The sequence below is a fragment of the Rattus rattus genome, chromosome 1, assembly GCF_011064425.1.
Source record: "Rattus rattus isolate New Zealand chromosome 1, Rrattus_CSIRO_v1, whole genome shotgun sequence".
NCBI classification, from domain to species: Eukaryota; Metazoa; Chordata; class Mammalia; order Rodentia; family Muridae; genus Rattus; species Rattus rattus.
This window is the reverse complement of record NC_046154.1, coordinates 13,767,496-13,793,944: the sequence shown is the minus strand read 5'-3', so window position 1 is coordinate 13,793,944 and position 26,449 is coordinate 13,767,496. Positions and strand designations below refer to the sequence as shown.

The following is a 26,449-nucleotide window of genomic DNA, read 5'->3' as shown; positions in this document are numbered from 1 at the left end:
CCTGATGAAGAGAACCGGGTTCCAGCTCTTGCCGGGAACTTCCTGGGATTGTTGTTATCAGTAGTGCAGAACTGTTAGACACTTCTTTGCACCAAGTTATGAGAAATAAGTCAGACGCAGTAAGAAAGGCTTCTGTGAGAACGAGCTGCTTTTAAGCAGTGTATCATCATGGGCAGATTAGGATAGCTCAGGCGTACAAGTACAGTTTAACAGTTTACTGGAAATGATGGTAAGATGCAGGCTAAGTTAGTACACAGATTTGCAGGTAAATCAAACTTATCGGTGACTTGCTTTCTGAAGCACGTCTGTCAAGCATGTGTCTATTGATAGAATTGGCCAGTATTCTCCAGATTGTACACTGACATCCAATGTCACACTGCTGCTTCTCCTCTGGTAACATGTGAGAACATGTATGGACTTAGTTACTCAGAGCTCCCAGCCATATCTTTTCCAGAAGGTAGGTGGATTTTTTTTTTTCCAAGCAAAGGGGGGAAATTCTGGATCATACCCTACGTACACATTTGTTGCTGGACATGTAAAAGTCATCCATAAGTATATGGGATTCAAGCTATTGGCCAGCAAGCTTCCAAGGACAGGGTCAATTCAGTGAGATGTGCCCTTGGTGGCACATGAATCTGACAAAAAGAGCAGTTGGAACCAATAAATATAGCTCCAGGCAGAATGAACAACAATTTTAGGTTAGAAATATTCACAACCATGGATTGACTCTGGTTTCTTGCTTTACGGAATTAAGAATGTGCTGGAAATTTGGGGAATATACTCTGAATCTTCCTCCTTCTGCACCCCCCTTCTCCCTCTACCTGCCCCCACCCGACTCTTTCCCCTGTCGAAGCCTTTATTAGCTCCCTGCTACCCAAGTGGCCTGGCTAGCTAACACTCTGACACTGGCCTAGTGGCCCAAAGTGGATCCTGAGCAAGCCTGATTAGAGATCCCTTGAGCCCCAGTGGCTCTTATCTCCACAGATGCCTGAGGAGTTTGGTATCTTCTCTCCCCACCCTCCTGGGAAGCTGGCCCAGCAGGTGCCCATTGGCAATAGTTTTATGTTACAGGCCTGAATGAATGATCCCCGCAGGAGCTGCCGGCTGTTTTCACAGACACAGAGGCAGTCAAAAGTCCACCGCGTGAACTTGGAATGACCCCAGCTGCAGAGTCACTGGCGGGTTCATCGGGAGGGCAGGCACGCTTTATTAAACAACTAATACTCTTCACAGATAACTTTGCGAAAAAGCAAAAGTGTTAACTCTTTACAATCTTGCTCTGACAAAACACCTCAGCTGTGAAGCGTCTCCAGATGGAAGGAGCATGCAGGTCTGAATGAAAACAAGAACAGAGAGACAGAAATGGCACAAGCAGGAACAGTGCTCATCTGTCCCAGAGAGGGGTCAGAATTCAGACACCATTGGGCCAGCCGGTTTGGCAGAGTGTTCTGGATTAAGGTAAAAAGACGAAATGTTAAGGTTTCATGAACTGACCCAGTGAGGACTCCGTGGCTGCGAGTGGCTTGACAGTGACAGCCCCTGGCAAAGGCCAAAACCATGAAATCCGGGGCACAGATGTCCCCAGCCCACCCTGGTTTGCTTTGCCCCAACTCCTGGCACCCACAATGTCATAGGAAAGCCATCCAGAGCCTCCTGTGCCAAAAGAGACCACAGTTGCTTCCAGCAACACACAGAGACCGTCCAGAAGGGAAGAGAAGGTCAGCAAAGGCTGAAGCTTCAGGTAGCCATATTCCCACTGAGTATATGGCCTCTTACATCCTCTGGACTTGCTGCACACCCCAAGGAAGACAGGCCTGGCTTCTTCCCATCGCACATTATGCCTAGATTCTCTCTTTATACATTCTTCAGCATGAACCGGTGACAACAACTGCTTATAGTAACAGGTAAACCACAGACACACAGAGAACCCCTCAGATCAATTCAGGCCCCAGAGACTATGTGCCTATTAAAGTTCATCTCTGCCTCATCTCACCAGCTGTCCTCTAAGCCTGGCTAAGGAATGGCTTCCTACTTGGCTTTGTTTGTGGGAAGTGCAGTTTTGTCTGGGTTAACTGGATGGATGAGAACTTGTTGAAAGACTAGCTAGGTGAGTTGCTTCAAAGCAGCCCTGCCTCCCTCCCCACACAGGTGAGCAGATAGATCAGAGCAACAACCCAAAGACATTCTCCACATTGTCTACAGCACAGCCCTTGCCTTTCTTAAGTCCACTGTGGAAGACAGTCATGGAAATACATAAAATCCATAGAGAGAATGTTAACCACGGTGCTAGGGAAATGGAGTAGTGGGCAAGGTGCCTGCTGTGCAGACACAAGGCCCTGATTCAGAGCCGGGCATGGCAAACCTGTAATCCTAGTGGGGATGGGTGGGAAAATGAATAGATCCTGGGGTTCAGTGACCTAAACAGGTGAGCTCTGAGTTCAGGGAGAGACTCTGTCTTAAAACATAAATAAATAAATAAATAATAAATAAATAAATAAATAAATATATAAGGTAAAGAGCAATAAAGACGCCTGATGTCAACCTTTAGCTTTTGCACATGCATGCATACACAGGCACCACACATGTGTACCACATACACTCACATATACAAATGCAAAAATTTTAAAAAGGGATGCCAAAAAAATATCTAGGACCCCTTTCCCTTCTAAAGGATAAGATGCAGGCAACCAGAAGCTGCTCACCTAGCCACAAGGGCAAGGTCTACAACTGAATGCCGGCCCTGGGACTGACAGGCTGAAAATCCTCACAGGGTCTTGGTTTCTCCTCAATGGTCTGTGAGGGCTGAGTGCCAATCTTGATATTCTTTCTCATGTCTGCTATCCTCAGAGATTGTGTTCCACTGACTGAGAAAGGCTGACTCCCCATGTCTAACAGACTGAGACTTCTTGGGAACACAACATGTGCTTAAGGAAAACAGAGGCTCTAGTTGGCCACCATGTATGCTGTTTTCACAACAGCATTTGGACCTCAAGTCTGTTTCTGTGGCTCTAGGTTAACACAAGTCACTAGTCTGTGTGTGACACTGAATTGACTGCAGTCATTATTATTATTATTATTATTATTATTATTATTATTATTATTATATTTTATTATTCCACAGAGAAATAGGCAGCAAATCCTCATTTTATCATTTATTCAGAGGCATTGCAATTCATCTTGTCTGCTAATTAGTTTGACTTGATTGGTCTTTCTTGGCAATTATTCTGTATCAGTCTAAAATTTTGCTTTTCTCCAGCTGTGGGACATATAGAATCAAAGTCACTAATGTCACTAGAAATGGGGTGCTAGACTCTACCTGCCTTTGTTTCTCTCTGGATGTGTGGCTGCAGTCTGTGTACCTACCTGGGATCTTAGAGCCCACCCTTCACAACACAGCCTGGCTATGAAGAGAGAGAGGCCATCTGGGAAGCTATGAGTGCTCCTGGAGGATGTTCTCCCAGCTCCCTGGGGTAGGTCAGTTCAGAGGACAGAGAGGGTTGGTAGCCTGACCCAACACTAACTGCCCCATTTGGGACTGGTAACTTACTTTCTCACCACTTAGAGGAAAGTGATGACAGCCTGGCCTGCTAGCCCCGTAGGGATGTTGCAAGCCTAGTGAGTTAGACATGAAAGTGTTCCAGCTCCTGAGGAGGAAGCAGCAGTGATTGCTATGGGAAATAGCCTGAGGCTGCAGAGGAGCCCAGGGTCCTGTCTTTTTCTCAAGCTCCATTTGACCCTCCAGAAGCTAATTACCTACAATGTGACTCAACGTTTTCATCTGTCAAATGGGGATAATCCCTGACCTCTAATGTCTAAGTGTGTGAACATCAGATGGTGACAAGAGCTTGCTACAAAGGTTAAATGCCTATAAAACCTTCACAGAGCCTCTGCACCTCCTTTTGTGACGTTGCCATAATCCTTGGCCGTTTCCAAGTTACCAATAAAGAGGAAATCATTCCACTGGCTACCATACCTGGCTTTGAACATCACACACACACACACACACACACACACACACACACACACACACCAGAACTGAAACAATGGTTTGGTTTTGAAAGCACAGTTTGCTTAACATTCACTTCCGAAAAAACACTAGACATTTAATGCCTCCAAACTAAGGTTTCATTACATAAATTTAATTTACCTAAGTATTTCCTAAAAAAGCAAACAGCTCTTTCCCATCCACACTTTTATTCAAGAGATCAAGAGGAACTAGAGGAACTAGGTTTGTTTCTTCTTCTGGCAGTCCACCAAGGCTTCCTGCCATGTTGGGCAGAGCCAGGGTCTGCTGGAACCCTATGTGATAAGTATTTGCTGTGGACTATACTGTGTAAGAATTGAAGGACAATGGGGCTGGAGAAAGGGCACATCTTCCAAGTCAATGTCTCTGAGATAGGGTATCACTGTGTCTTTCAGGATGGCCTTAAACGTGTGGACCTGCAGCCCATGAGTGCCCTGTTCCTATTTTGGTTAGCTGCAGGCTTCAGATATGTTTGGGACAGACTTGTAAATCAACCGTTCTATAGTTTCTGTTTATTTCACATTAAAAACTAAACAACAGATAATAAAAAGCAGGCTGGTGTTCTATTTCATAACTTTGCTGAGCATACACAATGCAAAAATGCAGAGCCAAATAAGAGACACCCCATACAATGCAACTGGCTCACTTCCATTTTTCCTATAGCCAAATATCTGTGGCTGGTCAAAAACGTCAGATAAGATCTTTGCCCTTGGGCAACTTGAAGTCTACTCAAGGATGCAAGCAATAAGCAAACATCTACATTTCACATTTCCTTAGGCTTTGGACTCTATCCTTGAGTAAGAGCAGTGTGTTCTTGCCCTATGGCCCCACAGCACTTTCCCATGTGACTGCTGCCAGTCTGTATAAACCCACTGCAACCCTTACCTTTCTGCAGTAAGTCCTTCTCTACATATGTGCATGCTCTCACACACCACACACACACACACAGAGAGAGAGAGAGAGAGAGAGAGAGAGAGAGAGAGAGAGAGGAGAGAGGGAGGAAGGGAGGAGGGAGAGGAAGGAGGAGAAGAAGGGGGAGGGGAGGGGAGGAGGGGAGAGAGGGAGAGAGTGTGAGAGAGAGCAGTTGCTGTAACAGAAGCATGAAGTACCATGGGAAATAGAGGGGGAAAAGCATGCGTGGTGACACTTGGGTTGGACCTTACAAATACAAAGCCTCAGATGTGAGGTGTGGGATGCGCACCATAGACAAAGGGAGAACACTGAGAATAAGATCACACGCAGGAGAATGATGAGAATGGACAGCTTTGTAGTCCTCCTGCCTTTACCTGACTCTCCAGGAGCTTCCTAAGGTTTGGCTTATGGCCACTTTCCTCACATTTAATTAGACACTTCCTTCTTAGAAATGCACAGGAGGACTTCCGCACTGGAGCTGAACAGAAAGGAAATAAGACATCACATTTCCCACATGCCTGTTAGAGTGAGTGCGGTGTCCCTCTGCTTTTCTGTACTGAACAAGTGTGCACTCCTGTGGTCGTGTTGGGATGCCCTGGATTCCTTATGAGTTAGGCCTGAGCGTGCTATCGCTTGACTATAGGGCAAGGCAAAGAAAAGGTCCATGTGCTAGTCTTCTAGAAGCACCATTTTCTTCCATGGTCTTTCCTCCCCAGTACTGCTTAGATTTTTTTTTTTTAAAACATAATGCCTTGATATAAGCTCCAATTCTTGCAGCCTCTCCATCCACAAAGATTCTGCTCCAATCTCTTCTTACCTCCATCTTGCTTTTTGTTAGTTCTCAACTATCACAAATAACATTCTGGTTAATTCCTAAGCCTCTAAGAGAAAAAGTCATTTACTCTTGCTTCTAGTCTCTGAAACCACTCTGCTAGTAAGGCTCACTCACTGAGGACCCTGACAGGAGATACTCTAAGACTAGGACCATGCCTATTTCTGAAGCTCAAGAGGAAGATTTGTGAAACAAGGTCCAGGAAAGTTCTAGAAGCTGGAGGACTCAGGAAAATTCAAAGCTGACAGCTTCTGTTGGATCATCTTGATCGAGTTATTTCTAGGTCTCTGCTTCTTCACCTGTAAGGCAGTGGTGGTGACCTCTCCCTACTTCAGATGTCATCAATGAAGAGTGACTAAGACCAATGGAGACTAGGGAGGAATGGTGAAGGGCCAAAGAGTAAATACAAGTTTTCACTTACTCTAAGAAGCAAGCTACACAGCAGGTCAACAGGACTAAGCATAGTCTCAGAATGGCACACTGTTTCCAATGTGCTTTTCCCACCTGGCTTTTAAACTCTATTGCTAAGCATCTAAGAGCCATGTGCTTGTAGGACACAGACACAAAGTGTCTCTTCAGAGGTTTAAAAGCTATGGGAGAGACCAGGGGAGGAAAAAGTGAAAGGAAAAAGCAACTGAGAAAAGCAAGATAATGTTCTGCCACTAACTGACAGGAGGGAAATATAATGTTTCCTAGTTTCGGGCACTCTGCGCTGAAGTTAAATATTATCTCCTTAAGTTATTATTTTTAATTGTATGTGCATACACGTATGACTATCCACACAGGCCACACGAGGGCGTCAGATCCTCTGAGGCTGGAAGTACAGATGGTCATGAGGTACCACGCGAATGCTGGGAACTAAACTCAAGTCCTCTACAACAGTAGTCAGCGCTCTTAACTGCTGAGTCATTTCTCCAGCCCTTAAAATATTAGTGTTTTAAAACATCCTAGTTGCCTAGAAATGCTTAAAATAGTGAAGTAGCACCCAAAAGTCACAACTCAGCTCATCCACTCCGAGAAAGGGGCAGCAGGAAAGATGTCTGAAGACCAGTCAGGTTGCACATTGTGATTTGCAACTAGGATATTGGTCCAAAAAATACTTCTTATAAGGAGGAAGAAACTTCAGAGATGACAATTATAAATAGAAAATAAAATAAAATCTTTCAGTCACAGTGATCCTGATCTTCAATGGTCAAAACCAGTTATGTCCTTCAGAAAATTATGAAAATTGAGTATAGTCCATTTCAACTCATTCAGCATCACACTTTGGGAAGACCAGACCCTGGCCTGAAAGACATAAAGGTCTATTACTAAGCCTGACTATATTAAATTTCCTTTAGTAGCCATACTTATACTTAGATAGGAAAGCCACTGCACCGGAGAGACATAGGCCTTTTCTCTTCATCTTTCCTTCTTCGCATCCTCCCACCATGCAGTTGCTCTTCCGGTTGATGAGGTAAAGCCATTTGAAATGTGTGCTGCTCACTGTTGAGGTGACAACTTTAGGTCCCCACACTTGACTGACTGACACTAGGAAATGAAGGATTATCGTTCACTTCCCGCCAGGCTGTGGTGTTCCCTGCTCAGCTGAAGGAGAAAACGCCTAAGCTGTTCTTGGGAACCTTGGTCACTTGGGATTCCCATGCCACCAATCCACTCCCTTGTGCCAAACACACTTCTGACCACCCAGATGGCTGAGAATCCTCTGAGCAAGGATGGGTCAGTCAGCACCAGAAAACTCCCTCTAACTACATGTAATTCAAAGTATGGGAATCCTTTCAGCCTTCAAGGCTATTAGAAGAAAATTAAACGAAAACTCTGATCCCAAACATGTGAGTCATTTCTCCACATGTGACAACCTGAACCTCACTGAGTCAGAAAAGCAATCCTTCAGGTGACTTAGGATCAAAAGGTTTTGAAAACAGAAAACCCTGCATTCTCTAAGGGGTAGATCACTGTCTGAAGAAAATTTCGCTCAACTTAAAACCATGCCAACTTAAACACAGTAAAACCTGATGCTTACGAGAAGCCATCCACCTATTTCTCGATTATAGGTACATGGAAAAGCTATTATGGGGATAATCAGCTCAACAATAAAATGGAGCAGTCACACATAATGACAAAAACAGACACAAGTCATAAATTGCTGTTCTCCTTCAGAATCCACACAGAACATTCTTCTGTGCAAAGATCTAACTTTCTCCTTGAATAAACAGTGCGTTAGTCTAGTCTGAGTCCTATAAATACACTGCCTGCAAAACAAACACAAACAAATGCTAGTCCCTAAACAAAAGGCAGCTGGGATGCCCTGTCTGCTGCAAGGACAGCAGATGAGGCAGGCACTGGAGCTGGGCCTGTCGGAGAAGCTCTGAGACAGAGAAGTGCAGACCCACTGGTCACTGCAGTGTTCCATGCCTAGTTTCCTGGGACAAAGGGCCAGCAGAGGGAAATGGCTCAATAACACACTGCTGCCCAAAATAGGGAGCAAGGAAGTGGGAGAAAAAACATCATCTGAGGTCCTAGCTGCACTCTGTGGAAGTCATTCAAGGCCAGCCTCATTCTCCACCTACCCCTACTGATCTACAGAGTTGCTAAAACCCTTGACAATTCACACTAAAAACAGCAGGCAGGGCCTCTGTTTTGGTTTGTTTTCTCAAACAGCACCTCACTCAGTAGCCCTTGCTTGTCTCAAACTCAAGATTCTCTTGCCTCAGCCTCCTGAGTGCTAAGCTTTGAGGGAGTGTCACCACTCCTAACTATGGCATTTTCTCTTGTTCACTCTTTGTCCTATTGTTTTACTTTTCAATACTTGGAGGAATGTCTGTCATAATCTTAGAGTTGATGATCATATGTAAAAATGTTAGTCAGTGAGGGAGGGGCTTGGTGAAGGAGCTCCTTCCTGCTAGTTGATGGCTAAGGGAGAGTCACTTTCTTCTGGGGACATGTATGCTGGTGAGTTGTCCATGCCACAGTAGATGACCCCACACCCCTGCAAGTATAAGCAATACTAATTGGACTCAGGGTTTATTCATAAACAAAAAAGAATGGAAGGGGGGTGGTAGCTGGGAGGCAGACAAAACGGGGGCCTCTTGGGGGAGTTGGGAAGAGGAAGTGGTGGATAAATATGATCAAAGTACACTGTAGCAATGTATGGAGCTTTCAAAACAAAGACTGATCCAGGAAAGATAAAACTTCTATAGGTGCCTGCTGATTGAACACCTGAGCTTCAATCCCTCCACTGATACACGGGGACTAACAATGCCATGCATAACTAACTGGGTCACCTAGACAGCCAAATGTCACCAGCCACATTTGCAAGCATTAAGCTCTGACTGCCTATGGAGAGGGTGAACACAGGCACCAACCCCACCCCCAGCCCTGCAGGTGAGAGGACAGTGGGAAATAGGACAGCAGTAGACCAAGCAGCAATGTCTCTGCCTAGTAACAAGCTTCCAGTGGGAAGCTAGACTAGCAGTTGTTACTGTTTTATATTCTCTAAAATGCCTGAAAAAGGACCTTAGACACACAAGGGAAGCTATGGGGGAGGAGTATGTGAGCTGGACTTACATCAAGTCCACCCCTGCTGAGTTTTAGTTATTTGACCTTGAAAATGTTTCCAAGCCCTGTACACCTCACTTCCTTATTTGCAGGGTAGAGATTAACTCCAATAAGGCAGTGTGTGGCAAAGGCCCATCTGTGACAGGCCCGACAGACTGAAGACATTTACAAGGAAGAGTGTGCCACGTGGCAGGGCTATGCTCTCCCCTGACCTAGCACCCTGTTAACCTGTTAACGCTGTTGGCACCAGGAATGCCACAGAACTACCAGTGCTTTGTCCAAATCACAATAAACAAACAGACTTCAACACCATAGCAAAGTCAGGTGACCAACAGTGGTTCCATGAGGGGCAGGGCCACCTTCTGCCCTTTTCCTCCCTGGAACTCTGAATCTCTAAATACTCTCCACATGCCAGACTTGACTCCTGTGTCATCTGCACTTCCTTAGATTCCCTCATAAATGCAGAGAAGCAAGCAAAACAGCTCAGCAAAACAACACTGAAGGTCTGGTTTTAACCCTCAGAACCAGGAAGATGAAGAGCATTAGCCCAGCCTCACATACAGCATAAGAGATGGTCTGATGTGGTGTCCTCAGACACCCACCCAAGTGGAGTGTGACTCGCCGTCTTGCAGCTAGATGGACTTCATTTTGTAATAACAAATCTAAGGTTCATCAAAATAAATTAGAAAGCAATTTCCCTCAGTAGCAGCCTACAACTCCAATACTGTTCGACTTACTGAAGATGAGGTCATGAAATACCCCAACTAAACACACAGTGAACAAAGTTTGCTGTCCAGTCTGGAAAGTCCCCTATGCAAAAGAAATGACAATGAGTACGATATCCAGTAAGATATAATAAAAGCTTTAAGTGGAGTGTTTACAACAGAATGTTGCAGGGCAGTGGCTGACTAAATGAGGCGCTTAGAAGCTGAGCTGCATTGCATTGGAATGTGTGGGGCTGAGGGCAGCATAAGAAAGACTCCAGAAGAGATGGGGAACTAACTGTCTTTCAGACCCTGTCCTGACTTTATCAGCTTCCAAGTTGTACTCTGAAAAATTGTTTCTTTTTCTCCTTTCTCTTATTCTGAAAGCAACATTTCTCTATGCTGACCCACAAGGTGAGCACTTTCACTGACCAAGTAACAGCAGAGCCTCAGACAGTAATCTGAGGGAGACTGTTCTCCCTGGTGACACTCTGGAAAAAGATACCTCATTCCCTGCCCCACATGCCTTATGATCAGGAGCACATACAACACAGGAAAACTATTCAACTGTACCTTCCTATCTGCTCTACAGCATGGGATGAGGTAGAAAGGTGGGGATGGGGATGCCCTGCCAGAGCCACTTTTCCTCTCAGCAGCCCACGGCAGAACCTCATAGGAGTCAAGCCCACAGGAAGAAGCAGCAAGTATCCACAAGTGCTTCCCCGGTTCTCCTTCATGAATGTCAGAGCAATGTCTGCATGAACAGATGGTGGAGCAAAGAGGAACAGGAAGGAGGCAGGCTCTCCAGAAACACGATGGGCTCTCAGACAATTTGCATGTGCTATGGAACAGCAACTGCAGTCAGTCACCTTCACTGCCCACAGTTTCACACACAAAACCGGCTGCTGGATACCAACAGTAGATCATCGAAACACCCATCAAGCAAGATGCCTAGGAACCAAGAGGTCACTGGGTTGCAAGACTCAGGAGAACAGCCCCATTGTCCTCCCACAGCTGGGTTCACACAGCTTGCAAGGCCTCTACATTATTGGAGCTCATTTGGTTCAGACTTTCCATGAAGTTATTGGAATTAGTTAGTATATATTAGGGAGAAGGCAAGTTTGGTTAGGGAATTTTACTCTATACTAAGGATGATATAAGCCATACCCCAACTCCTCAATTTCAGGTTCACGAAAATCTAGCTCATTCTGATGATGTTGGGAAGGATACAGAAACCCAGTCAGGGGACTACTATAGTGACCAGGCAAGCGGCCAAGCTGGGTGAGGGAATGAGCCATGAAGGGACATGCTCCCTGGCCCTGCCTGGCAGACCTCCACAGAGCAGGAAGGTAAAGCATTGCAGCAAGGAGCCGGAGGTTGTGACGGCAACTTCTCCAGGCCAGTTATGGCCAGTTATGGCCAGTTACGCACCAGTGAAACTCCAGTGACACAGAGGCCTCTTGAGGCTAATCATGAGATTTCATCAATATTCCCTTACCTTGGCAGCAGAATTTGACACTCCGTGGGTAACATTTCTTATGAGGCCCCCGACATTGCCATACTTTATCAGTCCAGTAACCCCTTCAGATACATCATTCAAAAGGCCCATGGGATTGCCAAGGAAGTCTACTGATCCTAGGATCCGAGCTGCCTGGCTGAGGAGTTCCTGTGGGATGGAAAGGGGGAGGAAAGCCACGTCAGTGCCAGTGTCCCCAAGAAAAGGTTAGGCATCTATCTCATCCTCCAGTACTGTCAACAATGACATTTTCAGTCTTCGTCACCCTCCAATGACCTTCTGTGCTCTCATGGATGCCCTAAACTTCACCCAACACACACACTAGGAACTGGTTCCAGTACATTTAAAATATGCGTCAAGTTAGGAGCTAGGAGACGAGAATAAAAGCAGCTGTGAGACTGGGAAGCTTCTTGGGGGATTTTTAGGAACAAGCATCATACTCCCCTTCCCATGATCCCTGCTAGGAGAACCCAGGCAAGAGAGAGGAGGTAGCAAGCTCTGGAGCATGTGAGGAGAGGGGCTTCAGGCTTGGCAAGAAAACTCTGACCGGGCCTCTGCCTACCTGGTCCCTGATTCCAGGAGTGTCTGCTCATGAACCTTAGAGGCAGGTGGGGAAATATCAGGAAAGGAAATGAGGAGGGCAGAAAAAGAAGTAAGGTGGGATAAGCCTTGATGGTGGAACTAACAAGTTCTGTATGACCTGATGATCTACTACAGGTTCTATATTTGGGGCTGTGCGGTGTAGATTAAAAATACAAAATGGAGAATGTCCAATTTGGTTAAAAAAAAAAACAAGTTCAACTCAAGGTCAAGGTCTCAGAGGCATTAAACAGTGGTGTGGTTGTTGAGAGCAGGCTATGCCTGGCACATAAAGAGTTCACAGTACTCTGTGTTGTCACTGAAACATCAACTAAACCACAGAGAGCTGTGACTAACCTAGGGAAGCCCCCAGGACTAGCTTTGAGGAACAAACAGCCTTAAGTCAATCTTGGGATTCTCAGGGGATCTTGTGTGTGTGTGTGTGTGTGTGTGTGTGTGTGTGTGTGTGTGTGTGTGAGAGAGAGAGAGAGAGAGAGAGAGAGAGAGAGAGAGAGAGAGAGAGAGAGATATCTAAGCAACAGATTCCTGATACCTAAAACAGAGCGGCTTGGCCCTGCCTGCTTCCACCCTACCCTTCCTTACCACCCCTGCCCGCTCACATACCTCTTGGAAGTGCTTGAGGATATCATTGATGATGAACTCCTTGGTCTCATAGGGGTGCACCCGAGTGAAGGGGTCCAGATTGATCACAGCATCTTCAAACCGAATCAGTGGGAATCCCAGAGTGCTTTTCAGGGCCTAGGTAGGGAAGAAAGGAAATACAGACTTCAACCTCAGAATGGTTTTCTGGGGTGCTATAACTCTAGAATCCATGAAAAACTATGAACTAAGGATTACCATTTAGATATAAGGATTTCCCCTATAATTACACAAGTAAACTATGACAGAAAAAGGATATCAATTTCTATTACCCAAAGTGATGCATATACCAGCATTGCAGCAGCACACACGGCCAGGCTCGCCAGGCTCGCCAGGCTCGCCAGGCTTACAGTAGAACTCCTTCTGCTATGCTGGAGCCCGTGTTTGCCATGCCTTCCTCTCTGACTAACGCACACTGCACAAGGACAGCACAGCCATAACACAAAACACCCAATTTGTTTTCTTTTATCTTTTTGCTCCTGCCTCTTATTGTCACTTGCATGTTCCTGTGCGTGCAGTGTGTGTGTGTGTGTGTGTGTGCGTGTGTGTGTGTGTGTGTGTGTGTGTGTGTGTGTGTGTGTTTATGGGCATGATCACGTGCGCTCATATGGAAGTGCCTATGTGTTGAAATGCAAAGCTGATGTGAGTCTTCCCGACTGTCTTCCACCTTATTCTCTGAGGCAGAGTTTTCTCATCACACTCAGAGCTCCCAGACAGCCAGTCTCACTGGCCAGCTTGCTCGAGGCGTCTCCTCTCTGCTGTCCAAGACTGAACTGCAGACAGGACAGCACAGCCACTCAGATTTTATGTGGCACTCTGGGGTCCTGACTCCAGTCCTGTTGCTCACAATGGCAAGAGCTTTAACTACTAAACATCCCAGCAGTCCAAAGATCAGAAAGTAGATTGTCTTTTCTGCCTTGAAGGAAGCCTGCCCCCTGCACAAACTATTTCTTCTCTCCACAGATTATATTTTCCTGATTTGCATTCTATGCTGTTGCATATAGCTATATCTTATTAATTTTCATCTTTATATATATTACATCACACAAATAATACCCATTTTAACCATTAGTGTTGGTGGAAAGTTGGATGTTGTTCTCAGACAAGACAGGGTTCTCTGGGTATCCCTGGCTGACCTGGAACTTTTATGTATACTAAGTCTCTGCCTCTAGAGTGCTAAGATCAAAGATGTGTACTGCCACACCCAGTCATTGAAAATCTTTTGCTATTATGAATGAAGTAGCTGTAGCATTGTCAACCATCTTCTGGGTGAATCTGCATGTGTTGTTTTTGTCTGGTTTGGTTAGGTGCGTGTCTAGGAGGAGCAGAGCTGCTGCCTAGTAGAGAATGAGCATGTTCAACCTGAGTAGACACTGCCAAAACATTTCACAGACGAGCCAGGAAAAGGTCGTGCTTTTTCCAGGAGTCTAGAAAAATGCCCTGTTTTATGTTCTCGTCAATAATTGGAAGAAATATCTTTCCTGGGGTTTTGTTGGTTAGTTTTTGTTTTGTTTTGGTTTTATTGCTGCTGGAACTGAACCCAGGGCCTTATGCATTCTAGGCAAGCACTCTGCCCCTGAGCCAGAACCCTAGAGTTTAGGGTATGTGATGGCACCCCAGTTTACGAACACTAATGAGGCTGTGCACATTTAATGACCATGCCAGCTCCTGGACACTGTTTCAATAATGTACGTCTTCAGCTCTTTACTCATGTCTCCAGGGAGTTATCTGTGTCTGTCTTGCTCCGGAGGACTTCTGTATGTGCATACACATACTGCAGAAACCTTCCCCTCCCCGCCACCCCCGTATCTGCTCTTCCTATCATTAAATGGTGTCTTTCAATCATGAGACAAGCTTCCTTCGAAGGAGAGCTTTCTCTTCAATCCTTTCTCTTATGGTCAGAGGCTCTCTGTGTCCTCATTACTAAGATCACAAAGCCTGATGTCTGTTTTACTTCACACTCACACTGGGACGCTGCACTCTTGGTTCTTATGTAACCTGCAATGCCTGTATACCTTTGTTGGCAATCTCTGCCTAAGCACTGGTGAGCATCGGATTGCTTTCTATTGTAGTCACATGACTTTTGCACTCCTTTTTGTTCTGCTCATCACAGTGCTCCCATTTTAACCGATGTGGTCCTGTAACGAATTGTGAGTGCTCTAGCTTTGCTCTTAACCTTGAGAACTATCTTGTGTACTCTCCACTATAAATCTTGGGCTCTGCCCCAATCTAGCCAGGCTTTTAATGACACCAACAATGTTTCTTTTTTCTATGTAAACACCTTGTACACATTCAGTGTGTCCCTAGGTACTTGTGGTAAGTTAAAAGGGCTACAGTTCTTGCATCTTCCATGGATATATTTTTGGTGTATTTGCCAAAGTCTATTTTCCTTCACCAGAATCTTTAATAACGGGTCATTTGCTTCAAAGGTAAGGCCATGCAATCAGTTAGCCTCAGAATTGAGAGACCTTCAGGCCTCTACACTGATTATTCTGATGCCTCCCCTATGTGGAAAAGCTGAAATTACCTAAAAGATATGGGCTCACTAGAAAGGTTCTGTTGAAGTCATCCCCACCCCTCTGACCTTCGAGAGAGACAACAAGTTTTCTGTGAGAGTTCTTCTAGAAATATGAGAGAAGTTATGTCTATGATGTCTCACCAACAAGAAATAGAAGCACTGACTTTCAAAGTTGGTAGGGTTCCCATCATGTTTGCCACACCCCTGTGCTCCCCAAACCTACCAGGCACAATGGTTTGTGCACATAATTCCAGCTCATGGAGGGGCATAGACAGGCATATACCTGGGAATTGTTGGCCAGTCAATCTGCCCTAACTGGCAAAGTCCAGGTCACTGAAATCTTATCTCAAAGTACAAGGTGAACAGCTCTTGAGGAACAACACCCAAGGTTGTCCCAAACACACCACACACACACACACACACACACACACACACACACACACACACACACACACACACACACACAAATAAAAAGGCAAAGTAAATCCTGAAAAACACTTGCCACTTCCATCAAAGACAAGCCTATAGCTTGTAGTGAAGATACAATACCAATACCAATAACCTCACAGAAATCTGGCCAATTGCTAGGATCAGGCAACTCACAGAAGTGAAACCTGGCACTCAACATGAAGAACAAAACACCAAAAAAGAAAAAAAATCAAGAAGCAACAGTAGAGGAAGGAGTATATAAGATACATGGCATAGATGGTCTAACAAATACCGACCAGACCAGACGAGTGGAAGACAGGAAGAGAGCACTGGTTTGGTAACTTGGAATGCCACCTATAATATCAGAAGGAAGAATTTTAGGGGCTAAGACCATCCTTGAGTTGCCCGTGTGGTGGAATACCCCTGTAATTCTAGTGCTTTGGAAACCGAGAGAGGAAGATTGCTAAATTCAACACTAGGGGGGTTTAACACTGATGATGGCCAGATTTCTATCAAGTTATTGGTCTTTTATCTCTTCCCATTTTATAAACTCTTTATAAACATCTTGTCTTTGATGGAAGTAACAAGTGTTTTGAACTGAGGCTAAGTTCAAGGCCAGCCCACCCAGAGTAAAGATATGCTAAGTGTACAACTAAAATCTCATGACCAGCCATGAGCAGATACTAGACTTGAATGTGTGTTTTTTTAATATATATATATATATATATATATATATATATATATATATATATATATATATATATATATATATATATATATATATATATTTTTTTTACAACAGCAACCACCTATTTGGTAGAAAGTACCCAAGCCAGAGGGCTCTACTGTTCCTTCTCAAAAACCCTTTTGCATTTGTTCAGCCATGCTCCCCACTAAAGATTGAGTAGGCATGAAGTCGGAGAACATGCCTAATCTCCCCCATTTCGCTGACAGAGAAACTGATAGCTTAACTCCAAGCATGCCACGAAGGGTACTGAAGAGTGAGGACATGGTCTGACCAATGCAACACCAGTAAGAAGAGATTTAAAAGCATGATTTTCTTAAGTGAGAAAGTTAAAAAGAAAAAACAAACACTAAAAGACAAACTCCTCAGTGTGACCAAACATTAAAAAAGACTAGTATATTGCTGCAGGAACTTTTGACCTCTGACCTCTACCAAGCAGCCAAGCCCTCACGACAGGCACCATCTACCCTGGAACCAGGGCACCCAGCCCTGGAGTGAAACTGTCTTCACCTAGTCATTTACTGTCTGGGGTCCCTTAGTTGCAGAGGCGCAGGGCCAGCCTGTTGGTATGAATTACTCTGCCACCTTCAGGCTGATCGAGTCTGTGGAGGAAGGCATGAGAGGAGAAGAAAGCCTACGATACTAGGACTGCTTCCTCCTGACACACGGAGCCACTGCTGACATACAGTAGGTCACAGCTCTGATACTTATTTACTCAAGCAGCATTTTCCTGTTGTAAAATGGATTCTGGAGAAGGCAACCCTGTACTCATATGAGTTCTTGATAAAATAGAAAAGTATCCACTCTACCTCCCAGACAAAGGCTGAAACCTTCCAGAGCCCGCGCCGAGTTGAAAGAAGAAATACCTGTCCACGAGGCTCAGATCACAGCTAGTCCCTGGGCCATGTCCTTTCCTTTCTTAGTTTATCCCACACTAAACCAAACTGTCTGGAATTCATTCTCTAAAGGTTTATTTATGGCACACAGAGACTGTTTATGTGAAGCAGGGCATTTGCCTATTTCCCTTTGGGGACAGTGTTTAAAACTACGGGGCTACTTCCCTCTCTGGCACTTTCTGAAACATAATTAACAATACTGGATCTTTTTTCCTTTTAACAAATCTGGTTTTTATTTAGGGAGGGAGGGAAAAAGTAAAGGGTCTGAAGTTTCCCAACAAATTATTTCAAGCCTTTGAGAAGACAGTTTTAGGCTTTTTAAATAGTGTCTTTGTTTGAAATCCCCCCTTACCCCCACCCGCCTGCTCTCTGACCATTAAAGTGTGGGTTTTCTTCCAAACTAGATTGCTCAATTAAGGTCCTTCTTTTGTTATACCCCAATGCTCTAAATGGGAAAAGGCCTGCTGTAGGCCACCTTTTGAAACCTTTTAAAGACCCCCTGGTATCTTTTGATCTTTAACGGGGATGCCCATATAAAGGCTACCTGGCTCGTCAATGTGCCACCGCATCTCCAACGTGCAAGCTCCACACAGAGTGCATGAAGAGAAGGGAGGGCAGCTGTGCTCTTGTGTCCGTGAAATGGAATATTAGTTTCCCTTCTTCTGTCAGTCACCAACCCAATGAAGATAGCAGATAGAGACAGCTTCGAGTCACCTGGACAGTGTGGATGCCTTTGAGTCACCAGACAGACACCGTATCTAGCAACAATGTACCTCAGTGTAAATCTGGATAGGCACCTCCCTCCCCGAGATTTCTGACAGCCTCACTCCTGCCTGGGAATCCAGAGAATGGAGGCAATTGTTCCTTCAATACTAAGACAGGGTTACCTTTTAGTCAGACTCCTGTGGCTGCTGCAGGGAGAGGGCTGTTTCCTAAGCACATGTTTTAGCGATTCCATATTCATCAGAAAGAGCTTACTGCACTACCTAAGAGCTCCAAATAAAGGCCTTTCCTCTGCCTGAAAACTCTAATGAGTGATATTGTCTGAGGAGTCCCAGGCTTCAGGAGGAATACTCCAGGTATGGTAACACGGTGATTTCCTCTCAAGTTCCAATCCCAACATCCTCCTGAAACACAAGTATGTCATGGCATCTGCTTGAGAGTGCCCTAAAAATGTTCTTTCAATAGAATACCAGGAAGACAGTCAACATGAAGGGCTGAGTTCACTTCAGCAGAGCACATACAGTGCCAGTAAGAGCTGCAGAGGACAGATGGCATCGATACCACTGACTGCAGAGACAGATGGCATCAGTAAAACAAGACTACAGAAGACACATGGCATCAGTACCATGGGAATAGGGCCCAGGCACTTCTGCTGGGAGCACTGAGAGGAATGCTGGGGTCTGTGCTCTTTAACAAGATGATTTTAAATCAAGAAGTCTTCCCCTTGCAGGAAATGCTTAGCATTGGCTTGCTGGGTGAGAGCCAAGTGTTCTGGGGGAACAGACTTTATCAAACAAACCCATTCCAAAGGTCACATAAGTCAAGTGGATACTTGTGGATATTAGCAAGACAGTAGTTTTCCCATGGTTTTCCCCTCACTCCCGGGCTAATTATAATCATCTCCAGCCTCCTGGGAAATACAACATTAGGGCAGATTGAACAGAAAAGTGGTGAGAGAAGGGCACTGTACTTTTATTCTCAGGATGCTACCCCTGACCCTGCCTGGTCCTCCTCTGTCTACATTTACTGAAGCCATCACTGCATTAGCCTTATCTAGAGGCTGAGGCTGAGCAGACAGCTGTCTCTTCACCTATAGGTCTATTTTAGAAGTTGGTAGGCTGTGGCACATGAGGCCCACACATGTGTTCTGTAAAGTCCACATGGCTGCTGTTTAGTTGGTTTTTCTTTTCTTTCTTTTTTTTTTAAAATGTGAATTGATTGCCAACATTTAAAAACTAGGAGATTCCATATAAAAATGCAGACTTCAAGCTTCTCTTTAAAAACCTGAAGATTTGGCAGTACTGGGTTCACAATCCCCTGGTGCAGCGATGGGCTGCAGTGGGGCTGTGCTGACCCTCCTTGCACAGCTGTGCACTGGACTGAAGGTCCTCTGAACCCACAGGCTGCCCCTTCAGTTGAACTGCCACTGGCATCTGAGCCCAGTACTGCAGGCTCACAACTCATTTCAGCTATCTAGATGTTTCTCTGTGGAGAGAGAGTGGCCATCTTCTGAGAGATGGAAGGGGAGGGGGGAAGTGAGTGGGCATGGAAAGAGGGAGGGTTGGACAACCATCTTCAAGCACAGTACAAGGGAGAACCAGAAGCAATGGCTGCCAGTCTGAGCCAGGGTAAGACAAGACATTTCAACAACTACCTGCTCCTGCTCCTGCTCCTGCTCCTGCTCCTGCTCCTGTTGGCAGCAGCACCTCACTACTGACCAGGCTGAAGAAACAAGACCATGAATGTTAATCTCCCCACCTACCAAGCCAGGGCACCATTGAGGACACCCAGTCTAATGACAGCCTCACTATGTGCCAGGGGGCAGCACAGTCTAATGACAGCCTCACTATGTGCCAGGGGGCAGCACAGTCTAATGATAGCCTCACTATGTGCCAGGGGGCAGCACAGTCTAATGACAGCCTCACCTATGTGCCAGGGGGCAGCACAGTCTAATGACAGCCTCACTATGTGCCAGGGGGCAGCACAGTCTAATGACAGCCTCACTATATGCCAGGGGGCAGCACAGTCTAATGACAGCCTCACTATGTGCCATGGGGCAGCACAGTCTAATGACAGCCTCACTTAGGGGGGCAGCACAGTCGAATGACAGCCTCCCTATGTGCCAGGGGGCAGCACAGTCTAATGACAGCCTCACCTATGTGCCAGGGGGCAGCACAGTCTAATGACAGCCTCACCTATGTGCCAGGGGGCAGCACAGTCTAATGACAGCCTCACCTATGTGCCAGGGGGCAGCACAGTCTAATGACAGTCCCACTATGTGCCAGGGGGCAGCACAGTCTAATGACAGCCTCACTATGTGCCAGGGGGCAGCACAGTCTAATGACAGCCTCACTATGTGCCAGGGGGCAGCACAGTCTAATGACAGCCTCACTATGTGCCAGGGGGCAGCACAGTCTAATGACAGCCTCACTATGTGCCATGGGGCAGCACAGTCTAATGACAGCCTCACCTATATGCCAGGGGGCAGCACAGTCTAATGACAGCCTCACTATGTGCCAGGGGGCAGCACAGTCTAATGACAGCCTCACCTATATGCCAGGGGGCAGCACAGTCTAATGACAGCCTCACCTATGTGCCAGGGGGCAGCACAGTCTAATGACAGCCTCACTATGTGCCAGGGGGCAGCACAGTCTAATGACAGCCTCACTATGTGCCAGGGGGCAGCACAGTCTAATGACAGCCTCACCTATGTGCCGGGGGCAGCACAGTCTAATGACAGCCTCACCTATGTGCCAGGGGGCAGCACAGTCTAATGACAGCCCCACTATGTGCCAGGGGGCAGCACAGTCTAATGACAGCCTCACTATGTGCCAGGGGGCAGCACAGTCTAATGACAGCCTCACCTATGTGCCAGGGGGCAGCACAGTCTAATGACAGCCTCACTATGTGCCAGGGGGCAGCACAGTCTAATGACAGCCTCACTATGTGCCAGGGGGCAGCACAGTCTAATGACAGCCTCACTATGTGCCAGGGGGCAGCACAGTCTAATGACAGCCTCTCACCTATGTGCCAGGGGCAGCACAGTCTAATGACAGCCTCACCTATGTGCCAGCCAGGGGCCAGGGGCAGCACAGTCTAATGACAGCCTCACCTATGTGCCAGGGGGCAGCACAGTCTAATGACAGCCTCACCTATATGCCATGGGGCAGCACAGTCTAATGACAGCCTCACCTATATGCCAGGGGGCAGCACAGTCTAATGACAGCCTCACCTATGTGCCAGGGGGCAGCACAGTCTAATGACAGCCCCACTATGTGCCAGGGGGCAGCACAGTCTAATGACAGCCTCACTATGTGCCAGGGGCAGCACAGTCTCTAATGACAGCCTCACCTATATGCCAGGGGGCAGCACAGTCTAATGACAGCCTCACCTATGTCCCAGGGGGCAGCACAGTCTAATGACAGCCCCACTATGTGCCAGGGGGCAGCACAGTCTAATGACAGCCTCACTATGTGCCAGGGGGCAGCACAGTCTAATGACAGCCTCACCTATATGCCGGGGGCAGCAACGGCTTAATGAAAGCTCACCTATGTGCCAGGGGGGCAGCACAGTCTAATGACAGCCTCACTATGTGCCAGGGGGCAGCACAGTCTAATGACAGCCTCACCTATGTGCCGGGGGCAGCACAGTCTAATGACAGCCTCACCTATGTGCCAGGGGGCAGCACAGTCTAATGACAGCCTCACCTATATGCCAGGGGGCAGCACAGTCTAATGACAGCCTCACTATGTGCCAGGGGGTAGCACAGTCTAATGACAGCCTCACCTACGTGCCACGGGGCAGCAAAGTCTAATGACAGCCTCACCTATATGCCAGGGGGCAGCACAGTCTAATGACAGCCTCACCTATGTGCCAGGGGGCAGGCAGCACAGTCTAGTGCGGTGCAGAACGCAGACATGACAGACTTGGATTGAATATCAGCCTGTCCCTTCCATAAATATGCCCAGTTACTAAAAATGAATGTGTTGCTAAGGCTACATTGGTCACCCGTGGATCAGGACGGTTAATAGGAGGGTTATGTCCTAAAGCTGTACAAGGCCATATCCCAGCAAGCTTACAGCTGAGTCTCCTGTAAAGGTGGCAGACCTTCCTGGTGACGCTTATCCCAGTATAATACTTAGAAGACAGCAAGAGAGATTTGGACAGTGGGTCAAAAGAAAGGCTGTCTTGGTTTCAGTTCTTAAGTCCAGGAAAAGGGTTTCTACTGCTCTTAGGTAAGCCTAGAGCCACCCAAAGAACAGACAAGAGTGGCATCATCCTGTTTTATCCTTTTTGGTAATGTTTGTCTTTGGCAAAGTTATGCCAAACATTAAACAAAAAGAGTATTACGCAAACTAATGAACACCCATAAAAGGTACAGAATCAATGCTGTGGGTGTAATTCCAGGCAGAGAAAGCGAGCGACCGACGTGCACTCCCGTGGAGCGCCAGCTGCGCTCACCTTAAGGTCCAGTGGCAGTTTGTTGGAGGTGAACACACTGAGCTTGATCTGGGGGATGCTGATCTTGAGGTTCTCAAAATAGTATCGAGTGGGCGTTCCCCCCTGCTCCGCTGTCTTCTCATGGATGTTTTCATCATACTTTTCCACCTCTGATCCAAAGACGTAAGGAAGAAAACAAAACCAAAAGCTGTTGGCATCATGACTCAAACTTGTGACCTCCCCTAAAAACCCACACAAACAAAATGCAGTGTCCTCACTTTCTTTGTGAGCTCAGCAATGCATACAATATGCAGATGCCATTTCTGTATAAAAGTCGCTGTTACATGGGTTATAAAAAGGTAGCTTAGCTTCATCTGCTAACCTGTGACTCTGAGCCACCCAGCAGACAGTATCTTAGAAAGCCAAAGGTCACAGGTTCAGGTACTGGCCACAGACTTTCCAGAACTACCGCTGTCATTACAAGTACCCATGATCTAGGTGATACGAATCTAGAGTGCAGAACAGCTGAGTCAAAAAAGATACTCCCGACATAAACAACACATGAGGGATAAACAGTCCCTGAGAAAGTGAGGGCAAGTCTCAGAAGCAGGATAATCGAGGCAGAGTTTCTAATTGCCGGTCCATGAGTATAAAGGAGGGACATGGGCTAGAACGGCAATGCAAATGCCTATTCGGGCAGTGACTTCCCATTGGCTTCTATAGAGTGTCTTTGAAGGAAAACCAGAGAGAATGCTCACAGCTACTTTGCACATTCCCAGTTGAAGCTGCCATCAGTTCTATTCGAAGTTGAAGGATGCTCTGAGGGAGACCTGCCTTTGCACACTCAGAAAACAGAACCCTACTGAAAGTAGAGGAAGAGTAATGACAGGCAGACAAGTTCGTCCCAAAAGCCTAAGTTTCTCTGTGCAAGGCTGGGGGAAAAACAAACAAACAAACAAACAAACAAACTTCCAAGAGGGATTTACAAGAAAAACATGAGTGAAACCTGAAGTGAATCTTATTGGGAAGGAGCCAAACAGAAAACCCGCCTGTCTGCTGGGCACTCAGGTGGCTGTGTAACTCCAGATAAACTGAACCAAAGCACAGGGCTAGGCAGACAGGGCCTTCCTCCCAAAGAGCTGTCTCCTCTTTCTCACTCTCTTTCTTCTGTGGCTCTAAGGACAAAGCCCAGTACCCCACGCATGCTACCTGCAGGTGGTAGCACTTAGCAAAATCCCTAGACAATCCTAAATATTCTAAAAGCTTAATTCTATTTTATTTGTGATGCTTAAGGTTTAAAGCTCAATTCTAAATCTAGATTATAAAGACAAAAATATTTTTCTGGCATTGTGGGTAGGTATATGCATTTTCCCTCTAGCCAATATGGTATACAAATGCGGACAGTAACAGGCTAAAGGATGTCAGATCATGAACTTGGCCATGAACTACAAAGATGGAATGTCTCAAAACAACAAACAAACACATAAAAAAAAAACCAACCAACCAACCAAACAAACAAACAAACAAAAAAACCCTCCAAAAACCCAACTAGCCAAGTAGCTAGAAAGATATCTCAGCAGTTGAGAGTGCTTACTGCTCTTCTCGAGGACCTGGTTCAGTTCCCAGCAGCCAAATCAGGCCAGCTCATAACTACCTGTGATTCCAGAGGATCTGACCCCTCTTCCAGCCTCCACAGGTACCCATACACACAGGGAAGACACTTATATATAATGAATGCATGCACACAAACTAAACCCTTGAAAAAGGCTGTTGTACATCATTGACATCTTTCTTAGCTGGAGCCATCTAACAACAGGAGGAGGAGCTGTGACAAGGACGCTAGGAAGACAACAGCTGAGCTCTTCTTTCAGCTCTGCAAGATGCTTAGGGCTCTCTGACGGTGATCTGACTCCCTTCCCAAAGGCCAAAGGACAGCAACAAGAAACCTTTGTAATGACATTGGGAACTGAGGTACAAGGGTACAGACGTTAAAAGTTAATAATTGTGGATAGCCAGTTTTGCTCTTCAAACTAAACCAAAGCAACTGCCCAAAAGGCATTTCTGACTCTTGGCCCTGAGCTGGTCTCATAACCAAGTGGCCAGCTAAATGATGGCCATCACTCCATTCTATAGCAGAGAACAGAACCTGCAAAGTAAAGGAGGGGGCACTGTTTCCTAGCAGCCAGCCACTGGACATTCCAGGATGCCAAGACTCTCTTAGGGCAGCCTAGCTCCTTGACAGAACTCAGACAACAAGCAATTTTGGGAAAGGAACTGCTAAACCCCAACCTGAGCTGCCTCGCTCAGAGTAGGAGGCAGAGAGCCAGCTCTGTTGGTGTCTAGGGACTAACTGTGTTTTACAAACAATAACACACTACTGTGGGCCAATCCCAGGCAGAAGCACAGAGTGATCAGCTTTACCTGATTCTGCCTGATCGTAGCCGAAGAAACTTAGTAGCTTGAGCAGCAGTTTCTCCTCAATTTGTACTGTGAACTTCTGAGCCGTGACCATCAGGTGCTAGAGAGAAAGAAAGTCTGGTTTAAAGTCAAGTGCCAAAGCAGTTTTCATTTGTGCCATGAAGCAGGTCCCAGTGAGGTAGTCAGGCAGACACTATAGTTTCTGCTACTAAGGAAGGCAGAGGCAGAAGTCTTGCTTGAGCCCCGCAGTTCCAAACAGCCTGGGCAGCAAAGCAAGACCCTGTCTTATGGTTTCTTTACCTGTGATTGATATATGGCTTGAGGCTCACCTGTCTGCCTGTGACAGTGACGGAAGTCCAGGTGTCCAATGGACACTTTGCCACCCTGCTTGATCCCTACGGCCTTGCCTAGTGAGCAGAAGCAACGCGACTGGGCTTGTGGTGGGGATGCAGGTCAGCCTCCTCCCATCAGCATTGGTGGTAAAGGAGCAGAAAGAGGGTTCTGGCTTTTACAGGTTGCTGCTAATATAGCTGGCTTCTACTTTGGGAACCCCAGGTCAGAAAGCTCCCTCACTTTTAACTCTGCTGTTAGTATATCCGTGGCAGTTTACTTAGCACGTTATTCCAAAGAAAAACTCCACACAGCTCTCCAGAATTATCTCTGGACTACTCGACACTCAGCAACAGACCACAGCAGCTTACAAGATACTGTTTAACTCAGGAATGGCACCTCTGGCCTCCCTGGGTTCAGTGCTACCAAGGTTGCTGACAACACAACTGAGGATACAAGGTGCCAAGAAAAGGTGCTTCAGACATTTCTCTCAATGGCCAAGCAAAAGCCACAGTGGCTCTGCCCTGGAGCTACCTTTGTGCATACAGTGTGCTGCTGCTTGCTCTGTGGCCTGAGTGGGAGAGAGCAAGCCTCACATGCCTCCTACATGCCATTGTCCCCAGCCTCCCCGCCAGCCCACCTTGTAGATGTTGGTCAGCGCGCTCTTACTGGGGAACTTCACGGCATTGACTTGCACAGCAGGACCTGTCTCAATGACCTCATTCTCATTGCTCAGAGGGGTCACATAGAGCATGAAGGGCTGAGTAGTACCAATGAGCTGATTGTCCACCTGGGGCAGGAAAAGCCAACAAAGCAGAAACAAACAAGACGAGCTGCTTAGTTATTGTTCTTTATATTTGGTGCCTCAGGCTACTCAGAGTCCCCTGGACACTCTGCCACCTCACATCTACAGCACACAGACATATTCAGCAATAGATTGAATCCAAGAGCAATGGTGGTGACGATAATGGGCAAAATGATGCATACCAGCAATGCTAGCACTTAGAAAGTGGAGGCAGGAGAACTGAGCACTGGGGGCCAGAATGTACTACACAGTGGTCCATGCCTCAAAAATAACAACAGTGGGGGCAGGACGGCTGGCTCAGCAGGTAAAGGCACTTGCTGCCAAGCTCCCAGATCCATGTGGTCGAAGGAGAGAACTAAT

The 26,449-nt window shown here is 46.4% G+C and overlaps 1 protein-coding gene across 1 annotated transcript in view; it reads right to left on the bottom strand.

Moving 5' to 3' along the window:
• Positions 1–26,449, bottom strand: part of Vps13d (vacuolar protein sorting 13 homolog D) — a 223,859-nt gene that overhangs the window by 58,358 nt on the left and 139,052 nt on the right. Inside the window, exons 61-65 of the mRNA XM_032895015.1 lie at positions 25,925–26,074; positions 24,958–25,054; positions 22,558–22,706; positions 12,750–12,884; positions 11,529–11,696 (exon numbers count right to left, since the gene is read on the bottom strand). Of these exons, the coding sequence (XP_032750906.1) occupies positions 11,529–11,696; positions 12,750–12,884; positions 22,558–22,706; positions 24,958–25,054; positions 25,925–26,074 (699 nt within the window). The remainder of the gene's footprint in view (positions 1–11,528; positions 11,697–12,749; positions 12,885–22,557; positions 22,707–24,957; positions 25,055–25,924; positions 26,075–26,449) is intronic.